The sequence below is a fragment of the Staurois parvus genome, unplaced genomic scaffold, assembly GCF_062004578.1.
Source record: "Staurois parvus isolate SC_StPar_1 unplaced genomic scaffold, SC_StPar_1.0 ptg000154l, whole genome shotgun sequence".
In the NCBI taxonomy this organism is placed as follows: Eukaryota; Metazoa; Chordata; class Amphibia; order Anura; family Ranidae; genus Staurois; species Staurois parvus.
Window position 1 is genome coordinate 11722608 of NW_028317950.1, and position 22897 is coordinate 11745504.

Genomic DNA, 22897 nt, shown 5'->3' on the forward strand with positions numbered 1-22897 from the left:
TCCAATTAACCTACCAGCATGTCTTTGGAGGTGGGAGGAAACTGGAGTACCCGGAGGAATCGAACACAGGCACAGGGAGAACATGCAAACTCCAGGCAGGAGCTGCTGTGACTGGGATTTGAATCAATGACCCTAGTACTACCAGGCGGAAGTGCTAACCACTTAGCCACTGTGCTGCCCATAAATACATGTATAAGCTACAAAACAGCCTATATTGAATAATGGAGAAAGTGAAATCCTGACAAAATGAAACCTATAAAGTGTAACAGAACTGCCGTTTAAAAAAAAAACTTATAAATGAACAAATACAGTGAGGAACAGAAGTATTTGAACACCCTGCGATTTTGCAAGTTATCCCACTTAGAAATCATGGAGGGGTCTGAAATTCACATAGTAGGTGCATTCCCACCCTGAGAGACAGAATTCAAAAAAACAAATTCAGGAAATCACATTGTATGATTTTTAAAGAATTTATTTGTCTTGCACTGCTGAACAGAAGTATTTGAACACCTGAGAAAATCAGTGTTAATATTTGGTACAGAAGCCTTTGTTTGCAATTACAGAGGTCAAACATTTCCTGTAGTTCTTGACCAGGTTTGCACACACTGCAACAGGGATTTTGGCCCACTCCTCCACACAGATCTCCTCTAGATCTGTCAGGTTTCAGGGCTGTCGCTGAGCAACACGGAGTTTCAGCTCCCTCCAAAGATGTTCTATTGGATTTAGGTCTGGAGACTGGCTAGGCCACTCCAGAACCTTGATATGCTTCTTACGGAGCCACTCCTTGGTTATCCTGGCTGTGTGCTTCGGGTCGCTGTCATGTTAGAAGACCCAGCCACGACCCATCTTCAATGCTCTGACTGAGGGAAGGAGGTTGTTGCTCAAAATCTCACAATAAATGGCCCCATTCATCCTCTCCTTAATACAGTGCAGTCATCCTGTCCCCTTCGCAGGAAAGCACAGAAGTGTGTGGTGAGGCCGTCACCTGCTGCTGAAGCGGCTAATACAACCTCTTGCAGTGTTTTTCATACATGAACTTTATATTTGACTCAAATGGTAGTTCCATTTTACAGGGGACTTTGGTGAATAAATGTGTTATCGGGATGACACTATGTGGCAGTTTTCCCTTTTGCCCACATATGGAGTTGGATTACTATGATTACCATTTGGAAACTCGGGCACCTCCCAAGGGCCCGGGGTCAGTAGGGGGCCCCATGAGATTCCCCAGTACCTTTTTCATTGGCTTTTTTGAGTTTGGGCAAGGACACAGGGGCCCCATGATCCCCTATTGCCCGGGGGCCCCATTAATTCTCAGTCCGCCAGTGAGGCAATGAGGAGGGGGGGGGGCGAGCCTAGACTATGTGTCTTATGGATGTGTAGAGCGGGGCTCGGGAGTGAGCACGCACCGGGCAACTGGTCAAGGGGGAAGAGCCAGGAGCGCTGGCGGGGGATCTGAGAAGAAGAGGATCGGGACTGCTCTGTGCAGGTAATTCCGGCCATAGACAGTTAGAAAATAGGCCGATTTTCGCACTGTTATTGGGTTAATTCAGGGGTCCTCAAACTGCGGCCTGCCGAGGCCATTTATCCGGCCCGCCAGCAGGGGCAAGACAGGAAGGGACACTAAGTACAGGGACGGGCAGGGAGCTGCTGTACCTTACCTGGCTCCGGTCCCAGTCCCACGACGATCCAGTCCGGGAAGCGCTGCTCCTTCATTCACTCCGGCCACTCCCTCACTCCTGCCGCTCGGCTCCACCTCCTCACCGATGATTGGGCGCCAGAACTGTAGTCCAGGAAAGGCACACAGGCGGCCAATCACCTGCGAGGAGGCGGAGCCGAGCAGCCCCGCGAACATCGAGTGAGAGAGGCCAGAGAGGACAGCTGACAGGTAAGTGTGCCGTGCTGATGGTGCTGCTGCAACCAGGTATGCTGCCTGCAGCAGCACCATGCTGGAACAGGGGTCAGCAAGTTACGTGTCATTGGTGTCAGTGGGAGGAATAGTGCCCCATCATTGGTGTCACTGATACTAATGATGGGGCACTATTCCTCCCACTGATACCAATAATGGGGCATTATTCCTCCCACTATTACCAATGATGGGGCACTATTCCTCCCACTATTACCAATGATGGGGCACTATTCCCCCCCACTGCCACCAATGATGGGGCACTATTCCTCCCACTGTCACCAATGATGGGGCACTATTCCCCCCCACTGCCACCAATGACGTACTATTCTTCCCACTGACACCAATGATGGGACACTATTCCTCCCACTGACACCAATGTTGGGACACTATCCCCTTCCCCCACTGACACCAATGTTGGGACACTATCCCCTTCCCTCACGGACACCAATGACGGGACACTATCCCCTTCCCCCACTGACACAAATGACGGGGCACTATTCCTCGAACTGACACCAATGCTGGGGTACTATTCCTCCCACTGACACCAATGAAGGGGCACGTTTCTTCCCACTGACACCAATGAAGGGGCACGTTTCTTCCCACTGACACCAATGAAGGGGCACGTTTCTTCCCACTGACACCAATGAAGGGGCACGTTTCTTCCCACTGACACCAATGAAGGGGCACGTTTCTTCCCACTGACACCAATGAAGGGGCACGTTTCTTCCCACTGACACCAATGAAGGGGCACGTTTCTTCCCACTGACACCAATGAAGGGGCACGTTTCTTCCCACTGACACCAATGAAGGGGCACGTTTCTTCCCACTGACACCAATGAAGGGGCACGTTTCTTCCCACTGACACCAATGAAGGGGCACGTTTCTTCCCACTGACACCAATGAAGGGGCACGTTTCTTCCCACTGACACCAATGAAGGGGCACGTTTCTTCCCACTGACACCAATGAAGGGGCACGTTTCTTCCCACTGACACCAATGAAGGGGCACGTTTCTTCCCACTGACACCAATGAAGGGGCACTATTCCTCCCACTGACACCAATGATGGGGCACTATTCCTCCCACTGACACAAATGATGGGGCACTATTTCGCTCCATAAGACACACTTGGGGGGAAATGTCTGTGCGTCTTATGGAGTAACCGGCCCAGTATTCCCGCCGCCGTTGTATGTCTGCAGTCTCTGGTCATCTCCTGTACTGCGTCCGCAGTCTCTGGTCATCTCCTGTACTGCGTCCGCAGTCTCTGGTCATCTCCTGTACTGCGTCCGCAGTCTCTGGTCATCTCCTGTACTGCGTCCGCAGTCTCTGGTCATCTCCTGTACTGCGTCCGCAGTCTCTGGTCATCTCCTGTACTGCGTCCGCAGTCTCTGGTCATCTCCTGTACTGCGTCCGCAGTCTCTGGTCATCTCCTGTACTGCGTCCGCAGTCTCTGGTCATCCCCTGTACTGCGTCCGCAGTCTCTGGTCATCTCCTGTACTATGTCCGCAGTCTCTGGTCATCTCCTGTACTGTGTCCGCAGTCTCTGGTCATTCCCTGTACTGTGTCCGCAGTCTCTGGTCATCCCCTGTACTGTGTCCGCAGTCTCTGGTCATCTCCTGTACTGTGTCCGCAGTCTCTGGTCATCCCCTGTACTGTGTCCGCAGTCTCTGGTCATTCCCTGTACCATGTCCGCAGTCTCTGGTCATCTCCTGTACTGTGTCCGCATTTATTCATAGTTTTTTTTTTTTTAAACTATAGTCCGGCCCTCCAACGGTCTGAGGGACGGTGAACTGGCCACCTGTTTAAAAAGTTTGAGGACCCCTGGGTTAATTGGTTGGCCGGTTTTCGTTTTTTTTGCACTTTTGGATCATCAGTCATGTTGGAAATTTCGTGGAAAACGACCGATTTTCGTGAGAAATGATGGCCAATTCGTACGATCATTTTAACAAAAAAAATATGTGCATGAGCCGTGACCTGGAAGGAACAGAAGTTTTGGCTGTTATATGGGGTGAACATTATGACTTGGTCGGCCGATTTTTGTAATCGGTGGTAACGTCAGTTTAACGAACGACCAATTTTTCCTTTATCATTCGAAAAAACGCGGGGGTTTCCACCCCTCTATGGCCTGCATTAGTATGACAAGCTTGTTATTTAAAAAAAAACAAAACCCTTCATGATCACTTTAAAGACAGATTGCCAACTTCCAATGGTGGCAGCTATTTGTGGCTGTTTGCACAACAATTGATCACCTGCAGTGAATGCTGCTGGATGCACTTTATGCAAACTGCCACAAATGGCTTGTCCCTCCAGCTAATTATCAGGGCTCTGTGGCCTCTGCTAGTCCCTCACTGATGTCAAAAGGAGCAGCAGGGATTAACTGATTTCTGCTCTGCCATTCACTGCGGGGGAAACCCCCAGTGTGAATGTAATTTAAAGTGTCTGCTTAACTCTAGGTTCACAGCTATGCATTTTCTGCTGCATTTTACAGAAACACCCTACACTCCATTTAACATGATTTCCTGTGGGACACTTTCACATCTCCGCGTTTTCACCCCTTGCGTTTTGTGGGAAGGGTCAGGGATTTTTTTTTTTAATGTGAAAATTTGCGTTTTTGGTTCTAAAGACTTCAATGAAAATGCTGCAGAAAAATATATAGTGCATTTTTTATGCATTTTTTATTCGTTTTAAATCTGCCTAGCAACAAGAAAAAAAAAAAAAAAAGCAAAAACGCATAAAAAACGCAAGTGGAAAAATGCAAAACGCACTGCGGAAACGGATCAAAGGCAAACTGCATAGGTGTGAACCTAGCCTTAATGCACCTGTGTCAGAGCAGGCAAGGGTGTGATTGGACCCTTAATGCTTCATTTATATTGTATTTTGTTTAAAATGTATTACAAGGACACTTAATTGTCCATGACCAAATCATGAATGGGAATGATCAGGGGCGGACTGACAACTCATGGGGCAGCACAGTGGCTAAATGGTTAGCACTTCCACCTGGCAGTACTAGGGTCATTGGTTCGAATCTCAGCCACAGCACCACCTGCCTGGAGTTTGCATGTTCTCCCTGTGCCTGAGTGGGTTTCCTTCGGGTACTCCGGTTTCCTCCCACACTCCAAAGACATGCTGGTAGGTTAATTGGATCCCGTCTAAATTGGCCCCAGTATGTGTATGTATGAATGTGAGTTAGGGACCTTAGATTGTACACCCCCTTGAGGGTTAGGGACTGATGTGAATGTAATATATATATATGTTTGTGTGTGGGTAAAGCGCTACGCAAATTGACGGCGCTATACAAGTACCTGAAATAAATAATGGGGCCCCCGGGCAATAGGGAATCATTGGACCCCTGTGTCCTTGCCCAAACTCAAAAAAGCCTATAGAAAAGGTACCAGGGGCATCTCATGGAGCCCCATACTGACCCCGGGCCCTCGAGCAGTGCCCGAGTTTCCAAATGGTCAGTCCGCCCCTGGGAGTGAATTATCCTGGAATGGGACAACTAAGTGTAACCTGAAAGATGAAAATTCTCGTGTCCCTCCATGTCCCTTTGATATCACCCAGCTGGTTGTATGTGACGTGGTGGTATGCCACTATCGGTGGAGGTGGCATCCTGTGTAAAACCACCAGGCAGACACTCCCTTGAACTAGATTTGTATTATTGCTCAGCTGTCTAAAAAATCAACTGTAATGAGGTCAGGCTAGTAAGGGCTCATTTACACTGGCAGTCAAGGGGTGGTAACAGTAGGTGGTTGAGATTTACAGCCCCCTCGATTGTCCCCCTTAAACTGCAAAGGCAGCCGGACTGGGTTGTAAATGGCTGAAATGATTTACAGGAAAAATGAAACCTTACTCAAATGAATGGGGGCAGCTGTCAACCCACATAGCCGACACATTGCGGGCGTTCATTTTTAATTGTTTGATTTTTGACCGACTGTACAGACATATAGGCGCCACAATATTATTTTATAAATACCGTGGTGCAGGCTTTACAGCCGGGGTCTCCAAACGTTCTAAACAAAGAGCCGGGTTACTGTCCTTCAGACTTTAGGAGGGCCAGAGTGGCCAGTGGGAGTAGAAAATGTCCCAACATCAGTAGGAGTAATAAAAAAATATGACATACTAGTCAGTGGAAGGAGGAATAGTGCCCCGTCACTGGTGTCAGGGGGAAGGAATAGTGCCCCGTCACTGGTGTCAGGGGGAAGGAATAGTGCCCCGTCACTGGTGTCAGGGGGAAGGAATAGTGCCCCGTCACTGGTGTCAGGGGGAAGGAATAGTGCCCCGTCACTGGTGTCAGGGGGAAGGAATAGTGCCCTCGTCACTGGTGTCAGGGGGAAGGAATAGTGCCCTCGTCACTGGTGTCAGGGGGAAGGAATAGTGCCCTCGTCACTGGTGTCAGGGGGAAGGAATAGTGCCCCCGTCACTGGTGTCAGGGGGAAGGAATAGTGCCCCCGTCACTGGTGTCAGGGGGAGGAATAGTGCCCCCGTCACTGGTGTCAGGGGGAGGAATAGTGCCCCCGTCACTGGTGTCAGGGGGAGGAATAGTGCCCCCGTCACTGGTGTCAGGGGGAGGAATAGTGCCCCCGTCACTGGTGTCAGGGGGAGGAATAGTGCCCCCGTCACTGGTGTCAGGGGGAGGAATAGTGCCCCCGTCACTGGTGTCAGGGGGAGGAATAGTGCCCCCGTCACTGGTGTCAGGGGGAGGAATAGTGCCCCGTCACTGGTGTCAGGGGGAGGAATAGTGCCCCGTCACTGGTGCAAGGGGGAGGAATAGTGCCCCGTCACTGGTGCAAGGGGGAGGAATAGTGCCCAGTCACTGGTGCAAGGGGGAGGAATAGTGCCCCGTCACTGGTGCAAGGGGGAGGAATAGTGCCCCGTCACTGGTGCAAGGGGGAGGAATAGTGCCCCGTCACTGGTGCAAGGGGGAGGAATAGTGCCCCGTCACTGGTGCAAGGGGGAGGAATAGTGCCCCGTCACTGGTGCAAGGGGGAGGAATAGAGCCCCGTCACTGGTGCAAGGGGGAGGAATAGTGCCCCGTCACTGGTGTCAGGGGGAGGAATAGCACCCCGTCCTTGGTATCAGAGGAAGAAATAGTGCCCTATCCTTGGTATTAGTTTGAGGAATAGTACCCAATTGTTTTTATCAGTGGGAGGAATTGTGTCCCATCATTGGTGTCAGTAGAAGGAAAAATGCCCCATAGTTGGTGCCAGTGGAAGAAATGGTGCCTCCTTGCTGGTATCAGTGGGAGGAATAGTTCACCGAGGGCCGGATAGAGGAAAACAAAGGGCCACATTCAGCCCATGGACCGCAGTTTGAAGACCACTGCTTTACAGGGTCAGAACAGGCAGTGAGGAGGTGATGGCTTGCCTCCTCATTGCCTGTCAAACACCTCTGAAAAGCGATTCACTGCAGATTGTGGCAAGGTCTGCCACAAGTATAAACTTAGCCTAAGGGAGGCCAAAACACTAAGGTTTCAGCAGACAGACTCACCTCGTTTGGCTCAGTATTTTTGTCTCTGTAAAATACAACACAGGGAGATATTGTTTTTAATGATGGTCCCTTGGTGTCAGCATCAACGAACTTTCGGCTTGTGTCAATGGCATTAGTTTGACATTAGTTTGCGACACATTAGTTTGAGATCATTCAGAATTCATTGAGCTACTGCTACAGGGTGGCGGGGCTGTGCAAGATCACGTATATATAAGAGATTTGCATTTCCGGGTAGTGAGCGCGTGTTGCCCTACTTTTGCCGCTATTGGTGGCTAGGCATGTCAATCACCAGGTCCCGGCCGGAGATTCTCCACCGGCACCCAGCGAGCACCATGTAAAACTGACAGGGGAGACAAATTTGTAAACACAGGTCCCTCTCTCCTGCCAGCAAGGACATGCTGCTTTGTATTTCTCTGCACAGCACAGCAGAGAAATACAAAACAGCATGTCTCTGTAGTAAAACAGCACACACAATAAAACACACAAAGCTCAGTTAACCCTTTGATCGCCCAAAAGTTAACCCCTTCCTGCCCAGCGTCATTAGTGCAGTGTCAGTGCTTTTTATTAGCACTGATCACTGTAATTGGTGTCACTGGGGATGTCAGTGACACCAAGTCAGTTCCCCCCAGTGTCAGAATGCCTACCGCAGTCCTGCTATATGTCGCCGATTGTCACCATTACTAGTATAAAAAAAATCCCAGTATATACAATCGCCATTTGTAAACGCTATAACTTTCACGTAAACCAATTATTTTACACTTTCAAGGGATTTTTTTTCAGCAAAGCCATGTTGCAGAATACATATTGGCCTAAATTTATGACAAAATTTGATTTTTTACATTTTTTATTGGACATGTTTAAAAGCAAAAAGTCAAAGATAGTGTTTTTTTTTTTTCCAAAAGTGTCGTTCTTTTTTTGTTTATAGTGCAAAAAATAAAAACCCCACAGGCGATCAAATACCACCAAAAGAAAGCTCCATTTGTGGGGGAAAAAAAAAGGACATAAATTTAATTTATGTATAGCGCAATTGTCAGTTAAAGTAACACAGCACCGTATCACAAAAATGGCCTGGTCAGGAAGAGGGGGGTAAATCCTCTGGAGGGAAAAATTGTTGCTGGGCAAAAAAACCCCCACAAAACACGGCAAAAACGCAACTACATACATTTCAGCAGCTTCTCCATTGAACTCTATTGTAACAATAATTCTGCTTTTTGCATTTAAAAGATTCTATCTAAAAATGCAGCAGCTCAAAAAAGCATAAATGTGAACATGTCCCATGTTAAATGGACTGTAGTGCATTTCTGCAAAAAAGCATTAAAAAACGCATTGGCGTGAACCAGGGGTTAGATTAGTATAGTGACCCCAGAGTGGGAGATTTTTTACCTACCTGCCAGGCTAACTGCCCTGTGCTGCCCCCCTCCTACCTCAGTAGATTAGCTATCCTTAGGGTCGTGTCACACTAGCAAATGGCAGCGACTCCCCAGCGACAGGATAGCTAGGAGACCCTTTGCCTTGATGGTTAAAGCTCAACTCCAGGAATTAGACAAAATAACAGTAGCTGTGGGGCCCCTCACACTGCAAAGGTTAAATTCTTATGTTTAGGGGGGTAAAGGAACAGGCATCTGTTCTTATCCGTATCTGGTCTGTTGGTGGTCCCCCGGTGTCATCTATGATTCAGGGCTATTAAACCTGCATGGTGGAGGTGACCATGACCAGAAGCACCTTAAAGACTGTACTGATTAACCACTTGCCTACCGGGCACTTATACCCCCTTCATGCCCGGCCAATTTTCAGCTTACAGCGCTGTCATACTTTGAATGACAATTGTGTGATCATGCAACATTGTACTCATTTTTTTCACACAAATAGAGCTTTCTTTTGGTGATATATAAATCACCACTGCGGTTTTTATTTTTTGCACTATAAACAAAAAAATTATTATTATTACATCGAGTTTATATAGCGCCAAAGGGTTTGCTCAGCGCTGTACAATAGAGGGGGGGACAATACATGAAACAGTACAGCAACAACAAACAGCACACGAGGGGTTAGAGGGCCCTACTCTTTGGAGCTTACAATCTAGGAGGGAGGGGGTAGTGGTACAGGAGGAAGTGGCTGTGGGGGATGGAGTGGTAGGAGGAATGAAGGAGAACGGCTGTTAGGTGAGGGTGGGGTAGGCTTCCCTGAAGAGATGGGTTTTCAGGGAGCGCCTGAAGGTGAGGAGGGAAGGTGACAGTCTGATGGATTGGGGTAGTGAGTTCCGGAGGATGGGGGAGGACCTGGAGAAGTCCTGCAGTCGTGCATGGGAGGAGGAGACCAGGGAGCAGGATAGAAGGAGGTCCTGTGAAGAGCGAAGGGTACGGGTAGGGTGGTACCTGGGAATCAGGTTGGTGAGGTAGTTAGGGGCAGTGTTGTGAATGGCTTTGTAGGTCAGAGTGAGTAGTTTGAATTTGATGCGTTGGGCAATCGGGAGCCAGTGGAGGGAGAGGCAGAGGGAGGTGGCAGAGGTGGAGCGGTTGGTGAGGTGGATGAGTCTGGCCGCTGAGTTCAGGATGGTCTGAAGCGGGGAGAGCCTGCACTGGGGTAGGCCGGTGAGGAGGGAGTTGCAGTAGTCTAGGCGTGAGATAATCAGGGAGTGTACTAGTAGTTTAGTGGTGTCTGGGGTAAGGAAGGAGCGTATCTTGGCGATGTTGTGAAGGTGGAGCCTGCATGTGTTTGTAAGTGATTTGACATGAGGTTGGAAGGAAAGGTTTGAGTCCAGAAAGACGCCAAGGACTTTGGCTTGCGGGGCGGGATTGATGGTGGTGTTGTTGGTAGTGATGGATAGGATGGGGGGGTGCGGTGAGGGGGAAAGACGAGAAGCTCGGTTTTGGAGAGGTTAAGCTTGAGGAAATGTAGCGACATCCAGTCAGAGATGTCATTTAGGAGGTGAGTGATGCGGGCGGAGAAAAAAAATAGCAAATCACTTTTTAAAAAAATGTTTTTCTTTGTTTATATTATAAAATTTTGCAAACAGGTAATTTTTCTCCTTTACTGATGTGCATTGATGAGGCTGCACTGAAAGGCAGCACTGATGGGCACTAATGAAGTGGCACGGATAGGCAGCACTAATGAGATGGCACTGATGAGGCAGCACCGGTGGGTATTGATGAGGAGGCACTGATGATGCTGCACTGATATGCAGCAATGATTGTCACTGATAGGCGGCACTGATGGGCACCGATAGGCAGCACTGATGGGCAATGATGGGCGACACTGATGGGCACTGATAGGCGACACTGATGGGCGGTGCTGACTGATGGCACTGACTGATGGGCACTGATGACTGGCACTGATGACAGGCACTGCCCTGATGATCAGTGCCGATCTACTTTGTGATAGCTGCCAGTTATCGGCAGTACTTTCCTCATGCTGTGACAGACACCGGCAACTGACACAGCTGATCACGTGGTAAATGGCTGCTGTGATTGGCCTCTTACCTCATCACATGATCAGCTGTGTCTGTAGGACACAGTGATCACGGAGATCGCCGGGTGTGCGTTCTGGGAGGACGTCATATGATGCCCTCCCAGAACTGGATAACCACGCTGTAGTTGTCATTCAGCTATAGTTACCAAGTGGTTAAAGGAAAATCACACGATCTGGTATCATACTCTGGTATCATACCAGACAAATCTTTATGCTTGTCCCTTCAAATAATTTCAGACAAAAACTGTATACTAACAATCAGAAAGTGGTATTTTTGTACAATTTTCTGATCGTGTGTACTAGGCTTTAGAGAGGAGGCTTTGCAGGTCACACCACTGTAGGTGCTCTGCTGGATCAACAAATAAAATAAATAAGGTACGTTTCATAACTTATTCATGCACCCCTAGACTTAACAAGCATTTAACCCTTCCAGTGTTGGGGGAGAGGGTGCCAATGCAGGGGGTGGGGGGGTTTCCGTACCTGAGGTTGGGCTTTAAGCTGTGGCCCAATGAGGCTACCGAACTCCCCCCTTTATTTATAACCAATGATCAGTCATCCCCATTACACTATATATAAAATGTGTGTATAGAACAGTATTGCTGTCTCTGTTTTCTATTCTCATAAGTCATCAGAAAGTTGCTTGACAGATCTGATAGCAAGGCTTCCTGTGAGCAAAGTACAATTTTTCCAATCACCTTCATCTATATGCAGCGGAAAGAACTGTCTCCAATTAGCCAGTTCCCGTTTCTTTAAATATTTCCCTCAGTGGTATATCTGTGGTTTTGCACCTGAAATGTCCTAGGGTAGTGCTGCCTGGATTTTTATATGACACTTTGCTTTACACTGCAACTGATGTGTATGCTTTAATTGTTTATGTATGATATGACCACATACTTTTTTGTCTTTTGGGTACATTAGCATTAAAAACAAAATGGAGGTAATTTACTAAAACTAGAGAGTGCAAAATCTGGTGTAACTTCATAGAAACCAATCACCTTTCAGCTTTTATTGTCAAAGCTTAACTGAACAAGCTGAAGGTAAATGCCGATTGGCTGCCATGCACAGCTGCACCAGATTTTGTTTTATTTAGCAAAAAATAAACAAAAAAAACTCAGTAGTGTTTAAATACCACCAAAATAAAGCTCTATTTGTGTGAAAAAAATTATAAAAATTTCATATGGGTACAATGTTGCATGACCGTGCAATTGTCAAAGTGCGACAGCGCTGAAAGCTGAAAATTGGCCTGGACAGGAAGGGGGTACAAGTGCCTGGTATTGAATTGGTTAAGAATGGTGCTGAAATTGCCCACTGCAGTTCTAATGAAAGTCATTGGGTAAGTTTGGGACTGGAATGGTCAACAGAAAGAGAATTTAGGAATTGTCCTGGATCAAGGTCTAAAAGGTAAAGGACTGTGGGGTCAGATTCTTATTAGCATTGAGAGTTGTGAATTATGGAAGGGAACTCTCTCTGGAGCATCCTAGACATAAGAAACCAGAAGATGACTTAGCTCACCAGACTGCAAATACTGTATACCTATAATATCACTCGTTAGTGTGCTGATATTTATAGTAAATGCATGCTGAACCTACACTCTTCAAACAAGGATTTACAAGTTACAGTGTAAAAAAAATAAAAATAAATAATACCTGTTTATATTTAACCCAAAATAAAATATAGCACATCAGAGGGATAAAGAGAAACAGTCCCGTATGTATGACAGTCAGCAATAAGTCTGCATGTTCAGAAAGGCTTACTACCCATTGCGTTACCCAGATGTGTACCAGTGCTGACATGTACTGAACTGAGTCAGTGTTCCTGAGTACATCTTACACAGTGGTTTGAAGAGGAAGAAGGAGGGCACACATAGCCAAAAAGCAGAAGGAACCGAGTGCAATGGCAGCTGTAAAAGTGAAGTCACCTTTAGACAAACATTCCGAAGAGTTGCCACCAAGACACCTGCCTACAGGCTCCTCCACCATAACCTGCAACCCAGGAGCGGGTGGGAAACACTGTGCAGAATGCAAAGAGGAAAGCTACACTTTGTGATGTAAAAGGTCCCAAAGTCAAGGCAAGCCTCTAATCAAGATTCCTGACACTTTGCCCTCAATTAATGGTCCATTGGTGCCCGTATGCTGGTAAGTGACATTTAACATATGCTTTTGGGTAAAAGAAATTTGTCATATTCAAAGAAGCAAAAAGGGATTGTTAATGTGAGATAGCTTTTCACAACGAATATATTTTTATTAAAAGTTTCAGATTGTAAATTCCTCACTGCATTGATCTCTACATCTTCACTTGCAAAACATCCTGTTGCAGTATGCAGAATATTAAGATAATGTAATTTAAGGATTCCAGTATTGCCATTTGAGACTGATCATAATCAGAAAGAATGAGTTGAATTATTTTCCAGCATCTTGGTTTTTTTTTTTCCCTTCTATATTTCGTTTCAGCAGGCTAAAAAACAAAAGATCACCCACTACAGAATGTCTATGGGACATTGTTATAAACCATTGACTGATTTTGTGTTTACATTAATGTTTCACCATACTATAGATTGATATGACCACAATAAAGCATGCTGCAAATGACAATTGTAGCCTAAAACCCGAATTGTCCCTCTGTACTTGACACTGCAAAAGGAGTGCTGATGGGTAGTAGATTAACCCTGTCCTATCCAGGTGTCTTAAAATTCCTGAATTCAATTAATTTGAAGCTATATTTGTTCAAAGATGATGTTTCAGCTACAGGAATAGGAGTCAGCTGCTGCCTTCTTGTATGGGGACTCCAGTGTCAATTATCAGAATTTCCTGCTGTTCCAGCTTCTCCTGTTAAATTCTCCATGATATAAGATAAAATATAATATGCAAAAGAAAGAGTGGGGGACCCTTCATAATAGTAACAACAGGCGTGAGGACAAAAGGAACTGAACACAAAGATTTCATCATCAGAGAAGGAGAAGAAACATCTACTCTACTAGATCTACTAAGCAATGAGCAATCACTTATGGGTGGACTGACCCTTTAATATGCCCCTATGTCTGTTGTATAACTTATTTTTAGTATAAGTGATGGCTGGAAATTCTAAATGATTTCACCTGAAAACTGTACTGAATGATCAATGTATCACTGATTAAAAAAAAGATTTTAGCCATTAATGGACTTTGAAATGTTTGGTCCAAAACCGGAGCACTTTCAGACATGGTGCCCATTACACCTCAGCACTCTAGGCATGCTTTACTGCATCTTATCCTCCACCACATGAAAATTCAGCTAGAAGTGAGTATATTTCTGAGTCAGATGGAAATCACTGCTCACTCCTTTCATCTCATTGCACATGAAGAAAAAAAACAACGATCTGAATTCATCATCTGACAGTGACCTGCCTTCAAGGACTGTGATTTTTTTTTTTGTTTCCGCAAATATTTGCTGTCTATGTGTGTAAGAGTAGTTTTATTTCCACAAGAAACTTGCTGCATTTTTAATTCTTTCATTTTAAAAGTACCAGTCCACCCAAATTAAATATTTTTATATTGGTGGAGCTTGGTGGGCTGAGTGGATTGGTGGAGCTTGGTGGGCTGAGTGGATTGGTGGAGCTTGACCAGATCTCTTTGCCATAATTCCACACTATGCTTATGTGCACCTTGGATTTTTGAATGTCCCTGCTGACCTTTGTGTGGCCCAAAGTCTCAGTTTAGTTTTTGAAAAAGTAAGAATCAGAACTAGTGTCAAGTTTTTATTGCTGTCTACAGCCTCAAAAGGTGAGTAAAGTCTGTTTCTTAGACTGAAAAGCGCTAGTGTAAGTTTACTATGGAATATTTTTACTCCTTCATGCAATAAAGAAGATTTTTGTATTCACCTGCTACTGACATTTTTTGGAATTGCATATATATATATATATATATATATATATATATATATATATATATATATATATACACACACACACATACACACACACATACATACACACACATACATACACATATATACATACATACACACACACATATACACACACACACACAGGATTGTTCATTCCCTGGTAGTGGGGCACACGTGCGCATTCACCCACCTGGCTGCGCCCTCACTGGCTCCCTTAGATGCCAATCAGTGGGTCCCGGCCAATGATTTATGGCCAGGACCCACCACTTGGTGGAGCGGGTGACAGGAGAGAGATCTGTGTTTGAAAACAACACAGATCTCTCTACTGACAACGGGGATACAAAGCAGGGAATAAAAACCAGCACATCCCCTAGTAAAAACAGCACACAATTAACACAATAACACTTGCTAGGCACACAGTTAACCCTTTGATTCTCCCAGATGTTAACCCCTTCCTACCTAGTGTCATTGGGTATATGTAAAGTATGTAGACGCTATAACATTCACAGAAACAAATCAACATACACTTATTGGTATTATTTTTACCAATGTAGCAGAATACGATTTTGCCTAAATTCATGAAGACATTTTATTTTTAAAAAGTTTTTATTGGATACGTTTTATAGCAAGAAGTAAAATATTTATTTACGAATATTTTTTTTCTTTTTTTCAAAGATTTCATTGCTTTTGTTTTCGTTTATAGTTCAAAAAATAAACAACCATGTGGTAATCAAATACCACCAAAAGAAAGTTATATTTCTGTGAAAAAAAAATTATATAAATCTAATTTGGGAACAGTGTTGTAAGACCGTGCAAGTGTCAGTTAACGTAACGCACTGCCGTATAGCAAAAAATGCCCTGTTCATGAAGGGGGTAAAATCTTCCGGAGGTCAATTGGTTAAAATGTACTTGTTTATTGTAAAACGTGTGCTTGTTTTTTTCTGCATGGGTGCTCAATTCTAGGTCAAACTTGAGAGGAGTTGTGTACAGGGGGGCAGCAAGGCAAAACACATGGGGTCAGAAAGGCAAACTACTGTACATAGGGGGCAGCAGAGCACATTACATGGAGACAGGGCACATTACATGGAAGCAGGGCATATTATGGGACACACAGCAGGGCACATTGCTTAGGATTAGGGCACCTGGGATCAGAGCAACTGACATGGGATCATGGCACATGGGATCACAGCACCTTACATGGGATCACGGCACATGGGGTCAGAACACCTTACATGGGATCAGAGCACCTTACATGGGATCAGGACACATGGGACCAGAATACCTTATATCGGACCATGGCACATGGGATCAGATCACTTTACATAGGATCAAAGTACATGGGATCAGAGCACCGTACATGAGATCATGGCACATGGGATCAGAGCACCTTACATAGGATCAGGACACAAAGGATAAGAGCACTTTACATAGGACCAGGGCACATGGGATCAGAGCACCTTACATGAGATCAAGACACATGGGACAAGAGCACCTTATGTGGGATCAGGACACATGGAATCAGAACACCTTACATGGGATCATGGCACATGGAATCAGAACACCTTACATGGGATCAGAGCACCTTACATGGGATCATGTCACATGGAATCTGAGCACCTTACATGGAATTAGGGCACATGGGATCACAGCACCTTACATGGAAACAGAGCACCTTACATGGAAACAGAGCACATGGAATCAGAGCACCTTACATTGAATCAGGGCACATGGGATCACAGCACCTTACATGGGATCAGTGCACATGGGATCAGAGCACCTTACATGGAATCAGAGCATCTGACATGGGATCATGGCACATGGAATCAGAGCACCTTAATCAATCTCTTCTAACAGGAGAAGTTCCCCATGACTGGTGGACAGGTAATATTGTACCTATCCACAAGAAGGGCAGCAAGGTAGAAGCTGGAAATGACAGACCAGTGAGTTTAACATCTGTTGGAGTCAAGTTAATGGAATCACTCCTGAAAAGAAGGATCATTGATCACTTAAAAACACACAACTTGCTGGATCCAAAGCAGCATGGCTTTATTGAGAGCAGATCATGTCAGACTAACATTACCAATGTTTTGGACCTGGGTGGTGCTGTGGACATAGCATATCTTGATTTCGACAAGGCATTTGATACAGTTCCACATAATGACCTAACACAAGAGTTGTACAAGCTAGGACTTAGCCCTTGGGTGGTTCCGTGGATATGCAACTAGCTAAAGGATAGATACCAGAGTGTGGTTGTAAATGGGGTTCACTCGGAAAAGAGACCAGTATCTAGTGGTGTACCACATGGCTCTGTACTAGGTCCGGTTCTATTTAATCTATATGTAAGTGATATAACTAAAAGGTTTGTTGGGTAAGGTATGTTTTTTTGCTGATGACACAAAGGTGCACAATGAGGTTGATATCCCTGGAGGTGTTTGTAACATGGAACATGATTTGGAATTGCTGGAAGATTGGTCAAAAAAGTGGAAATTGCAATTCAATGTTTCTAAATGTAAAATAAGGCACCTAGGGAAAAAGAATCCTTTGAGAGATTACAACATTGGGGGTATATTGTTGGCCAGCACTTCAGAGGAAAAGGACTTGGGGGTACTTATCTCAGATGATTACAAAATGAGCAAACAGTGTGGTCAGGCAGTGGGGAAAGCAAACAGAATTCTAGGATGCATCACTTGAGGGATCACAGGAGGAAGGAGGTCCTGGTTCCCCTATATAGATCTTTAGTTAGACTTCATTAGAATACTGTGTCCAGTTCTGGAGACCTCACTTGCAAAAAGATATTGATAAGACAGAACGAGTCCAGAGACGGGTAACAAAAATGGTGAAAGGTCTGGGGGGATAAAACATATCAAGAGCAACTTCAGGAACTTAACATGTACAGTCTGGAGGAAAGAAGGGAAAGAGGAGATATGACTGAAACCTTGAAATACATCAAGGGGGTGAATAAGGTTCAGGAGGGCAGTATTTTCAATATGAAACCAAAACCAAAAACAAGGGGACATGACCTTAAACTAGATGGAGGAAAGTTCAAAACTAAACCCAGAAAGCACTATTTTACTGAAAGAGTAGTTGATGCTTGGAATAAACTTCCAGCAGAGGTAGTGAGCTGGTCAACAGTAAATAGCTTCAAACATGCTTAGGACAAGCATAGATCTATAGTCAGACAAAAAAGTAAAAAAAAAAAAAAAAAAAAGAACCCCCCCCCCCCCAAAAAAAAAGGGCAGGCTCGAAACACTCTCTCTTCCGTCACCTATGTTTCACTTTACTTTACATGGGTTCAAGGCACATGGAATCAGAGCACATTACATGGGATCAGGGCACATGGGATCAAAGCACCTTGCATGGAATCAGGGCACATGGTATCAGAGCACCTTATGATGCCCTCCCAGGACTGGACAACCGCGCTGTAGCCGTCATTCGGCTATAGCACGGTTGGCAAGTGGTTAAACTCCGTTCACCTGACTACTCTGACCTCGGCCTGTTTACTAGACTTGCCTTTGCCTACTGTTTCCGTACCGCTTTGCCCAGCTATTACTGACTTTGGACTGCCTCCAGGACCTGCTCTGCCTGGTCGCTGCTGACTGCTGTATGTTGCCTGTCTCCTGGTCCTGCTTCATCTTCTGTTCTGGTGCAAAGCCTACCAGCTCTACCCACCTACAGAGTGGACACCACCAGCCAGCTACTCCAGCACTGGTGCCACTCTTTGCCCTCACATTCTCTGTCTCCACCTTCAGGAGTGTTGGGCAGGAGGTGCAAGAGAGGCCTCCATAACATTCCAGTCTTCACCAGGTACGTGATAAAAGGTAGGGGTCTCAACACTTAACCTTGGGCTACACCACTAATAACCTTAGACCATTCAGAGTATGAATCATTAACCACTACAGTACTCTGAATACAAACTTTCAGCCAGTTTTCTATTCATTTACAAACTTAATTTTCCAAGCCTGCAAACGTTTACTAACTCATTAGCCGTGTGGGAAACTGTGTCAAACACTTTTGCAGAAATCCAAGTATTCTATATCCACTGGCACTCCTTTTGGCTAAGGTTTTGCTTACTTCCTCATATAAAGAAAGATTTGTTTGACAACTTCTGTCTTTCATGAATTCATGCTGACTATTGTTTAAATATTGCTTTCTAGAACAAATTCTTCTATGTGTTCTTTTAATAAATTCTTCAGTATCTTCCCAACTAAAGAATTTAAACTAACCAGCCTGTAGTTACTTGGTAAAGATTTGGATCACTTTTAAAATATAGGCACCACATCAGCCTTGCACTAATCTTGTGGCACTGAGCCAGTCATTAGAAACAATGGCTTATATACAACAGAGCTCAACACTTTGAGAACAGGTGGGTGTAAGCCATCTGGTCCATGTGCTTTATTCACCTTTATTTTGTCTAAATGTTTCTGGACCATACAATATTTAAGCCATTGGGATTCTTTTGGGGTTAGGTCAAAACTATCCCTATTATGTACTTGTACCCCTTTTCCTTTGTATACAGAGAGCTGAAGGTAATTAATACATTTGCATTCTCTTTGTCCCCAGGCACCAACTGCAAACTATCTTGTAAAGAACCTACATGGTCAGACCTTACCCTTTAAGGCTCCATGCACACGGGGCGTTTTAATAACGCAGGTAACGGTAGCTATGTAAAAGTTACGTTAAAAACTTCGCCCCCCTCTCTCCTCCCCTCTTGCTCTCCCTCCTTCTCTCCCTACTTCCCCCACTCTCTCCCGAGCGGTCCCATTATTCTCTACAAGGGTTTCTCATTTAGACGTTAAGGAATTATTGTACCACCTTTGAATATCGCCTGATTGGGGATGCCTCCTTTATAACTACGGGGGGATCCATATCTCTCGAATCCACAGACTACGCCAATTCCATTAATATTGTTCTTCCCCACCCTTGTCACTCTTGATGTTCTCATAATTCTTTCTTTTGTGCTGTGCTTTGTTTAATTTACTGCAAAACCAAATAAAAACAAATTTGCCATTAAAAACGTGAGTTTCTCAGCGTTTGTTACCATTTTGCGTTTCTCGTTTGCGGATTTTAGTTTTTTTTGACCAAAAATAAAATTTGGTTGATTCAAAAGAAAAACGATGGCATCCTAGATGTGGGCCTCAAAATATTCTCATGTTATATAAAAGTTCAGTTGTTGTACTGAGATGTCTAATTATGTTCTTGTCTTTCTACAGCAACATCATAATGGTGTTACCAATGTCCAGAAAGCACAGGCTACGAAATTGGATGGCTCTAGGAACTATCTTTGTGCTGTTAAGTCTAGGATGGAATATACAATCTGTACTTTTTACTTTTGGTTCTGAACAAGCTTTGATTACCTCACATGATATTACCACCACGGTACTGATTTGGCACTGGCCTTTCCATTATCCACTGAATATCTCAGGAGATGTTTGCCTTGACCTCTATAATATCAAGAACTGTAGACTGACAGATAATAGAGACATGCTGAATTTTAGTGATGTGGTGGTCTTTCACCACAGAGAATTAAATAAGAAGGGCCAGTCTATGCCCACTGACTCTAGGAACCCTGAACAAGTGTGGGTTTGGGCAACTCTAGAGTCTCCATCCAACACCAAGAACCTTGGCAAATGGAACAATACATTCAACTGGACATTGACTTACCGAGAAGATTCAGACATCTTTGTGCCTTATGGGCAGTTGGTTCCCAAATTACACATGCAATTTAATACCTCTGCTAAAACGGGCCTTCTGACCTGGGCTGTTAGTAATTATCACCGGACTCAAGAACGGGTTAAATTCTTCAAGGACTTATCAAACTACCTCAATGTGGATGTGTACGGAAAAGCCAGTAATAAGCCTCTTTGTTCATCATGCCTTCTTCCCACCATATCCCATTACTACTTTTACCTCGCCTTGGAGAATTCAGTCCATAAAGACTACATTACAGAGAAACTTTGGAAAAATTCCTTCCTAGCTGGGGCAGTCCCTGTAGTGCTTGGCCCACCACGAGAAAACTATGAGAAATTTATACCAGCAGACTCTTTTATTCATGTCTCCGACTTTGCATCAGCCAAGGATCTAGCTGCATTTTTAAAGTCAATGACCATAGAGCGTTATGAACAATACTTCCACTGGCGGCAGGAGTACGGTATAAAGATATACAATGATTGGAGGGAGAGATTTTGTATGATCTGTACCAGATACCCCCATTTGCCCAAGGACCAAGTCTATTCTAATTTGGAAGGCTGGTTTACGGGTAACAGTTAAGGGAGGATGGTTCTCTTTACAGTCTGCCCAGCTCACCAACAGAAAAGCACATGAGTTATGAAAAAAAAAAAAAAAAAAAAGTACTGTTCGTAGCAACCCACCACTTTTAGGTAATAAAAACCATCATCTGACTGGTTGCTACAATCAGAGTGGTACTAAAGCCTAAATGTTTTTTACCCTAATGCATTCTCTGCATTAAGGTAAAAAATACCCCACTACCAGTCCTACCCCCTCCTGTCCTAAACACTTACTTGGCTCTATATCACCGTGTTAGTGGCTCCAGCACTGCTCCACTTCCAGCTTTCACTGGAGAAACTGAAGGCAGTAGTAGTTTTAGATAGTGTAGGTAAGTGCAGGGGCGGACTGACCATTTGGAAACTTGGGCACTGCCCGAGGGCCCAGGGTCGGTAGGGGGCCCCATGAGATGCCCCTGGTACCTTTTCCATAGGCTTTTTTGAGTTTGGGCAAGGACACAGGGGCTTCATGATCCCCTATTGCCCGGGGGCCCATGAGTTGTCAGTCCGCTCCTGGGTAAGTGTTAGAACTTCTGTCAGGTTTTGACTGTTTAAGACTCCATCCACAGGAAAGAAGAATGAAGCACCAAACCAACTGTTGACAGTCCAAACAAAATGTTTTAAATCTTCATATGGTACAAGCTAACACATATTGGGGGTCTTAAAACCCCCCTTTGTTGGAGCTAGGGGAGTATTGCAGAGTTTAAAATAAAAGTATGAGTGTGCATCAAAATCACAAATTCAAATAAAAATATTTGTTTATAGTTTTTTTTTCTATTTTGATGAACAGATTTGCAATTTTGAAATAATTAAATTGCTGTTGGGGCCTCCCCCCCTTTTTATGGTTTTTAATATTCTCACCTAGAAGTAATCTTGTTTTGGTGACCAAAATTGAGACAGAGTTATATAAACTTCACATCTCCATAATGGGACACAGACATAAAAAGGTTTTTAACAATTTATTATTCTATCCAAAGCCCAAAAAAGCTTTTGGCTGACATACACTTTAAATTGCAAAAATTAGGACCACTAGTTGGGGGCATTCCAATTACAAGTACAATTTCCAAAGATATTTTAATAAAACAAATCAACATGCAATACCTTCACCACTCCCACCCAAAGTTCCAAAATCTCACCTAAAGGCTGACATGAAACCAGACCAAACTGCTGTTGATTGATAAGATTAGATCACAAAAGCAGAAAATCCAAGTCTGAGACAGTCAAATCATATCTTGATTAGTTTACATGGAAACTCTGGTGTACTTTCAATAACCATTGCCATTTTTCTTTCACCTGGTTGTAAGGTGACCATATATTTTCATATGTGCTGCTCAATGTTTTATGAATGTATTCTTCCATTATTGGTTGTATGTATAACACTGAGTATGTTCAGCAACAAATATTGAAAAAATTTTGTAAATATAGAGAGTCTATTGTTTTCAATAAATCAGAGAAGACTAGAAGGCACAGTACCCCACCTATGCAGGCCATAGATGGGTCCGCACAAAAGATCGGCCGATATTTACGCCCTTTGCGGGGCAATACCGTCGGCCGTTTTTAGTGGATCTTCTCGTTTACTGTTATTGGTCATGCTGGAAAATCCATGAAAAACGTCCGCTTTACGTGGACATTGGTGGCAGCATCGCTGTGCAACACTACTAAGGAGGAAGCAGAGAGTAGTGGTTAATGATTCATACTCTGAATGATCTGGGGTCGTCAGTGGTGTACCCCAAGGTTCAGTGTTGGGACCCTTACTTTTTAATATATTTATAAACAATATAGGGTCTGAGATTAAAAATCCAATTTCAGTCTTTGCAGATGACACCAAGCTGTGCAGCGCAATAACATCCTTACAGGATAACTTCAATTTACAAGCC

The 22897-nt window shown here is 44.5% G+C and overlaps 1 protein-coding gene across 2 annotated transcripts; it reads left to right on the top strand.

Annotated features, from left to right (window-relative positions):
• Positions 1-12744: 12744 nt before the first annotated feature.
• FUT7 (fucosyltransferase 7) lies at positions 12745-21784 on the top strand. 2 transcript variants are annotated; one of them, XM_089675056.1, is made up of 3 exons: positions 12745-12993; positions 19300-19389; positions 19950-21784. In XM_089675056.1, exon 3 carries the CDS (start codon positions 19960-19962, stop codon positions 21004-21006), a length of 1047 nt encoding a protein of 348 aa, XP_089531182.1. In that variant the 5' UTR covers positions 12745-12993; positions 19300-19389; positions 19950-19959; the 3' UTR covers positions 21007-21784. The 2 variants fall into 2 exon arrangements, with proteins under 2 accessions (XP_089531182.1, XP_089531183.1); XM_089675057.1 differs by lacking the exon at positions 19300-19389.
• The last annotated feature ends 1113 nt before the right edge of the window (positions 21785-22897 follow it).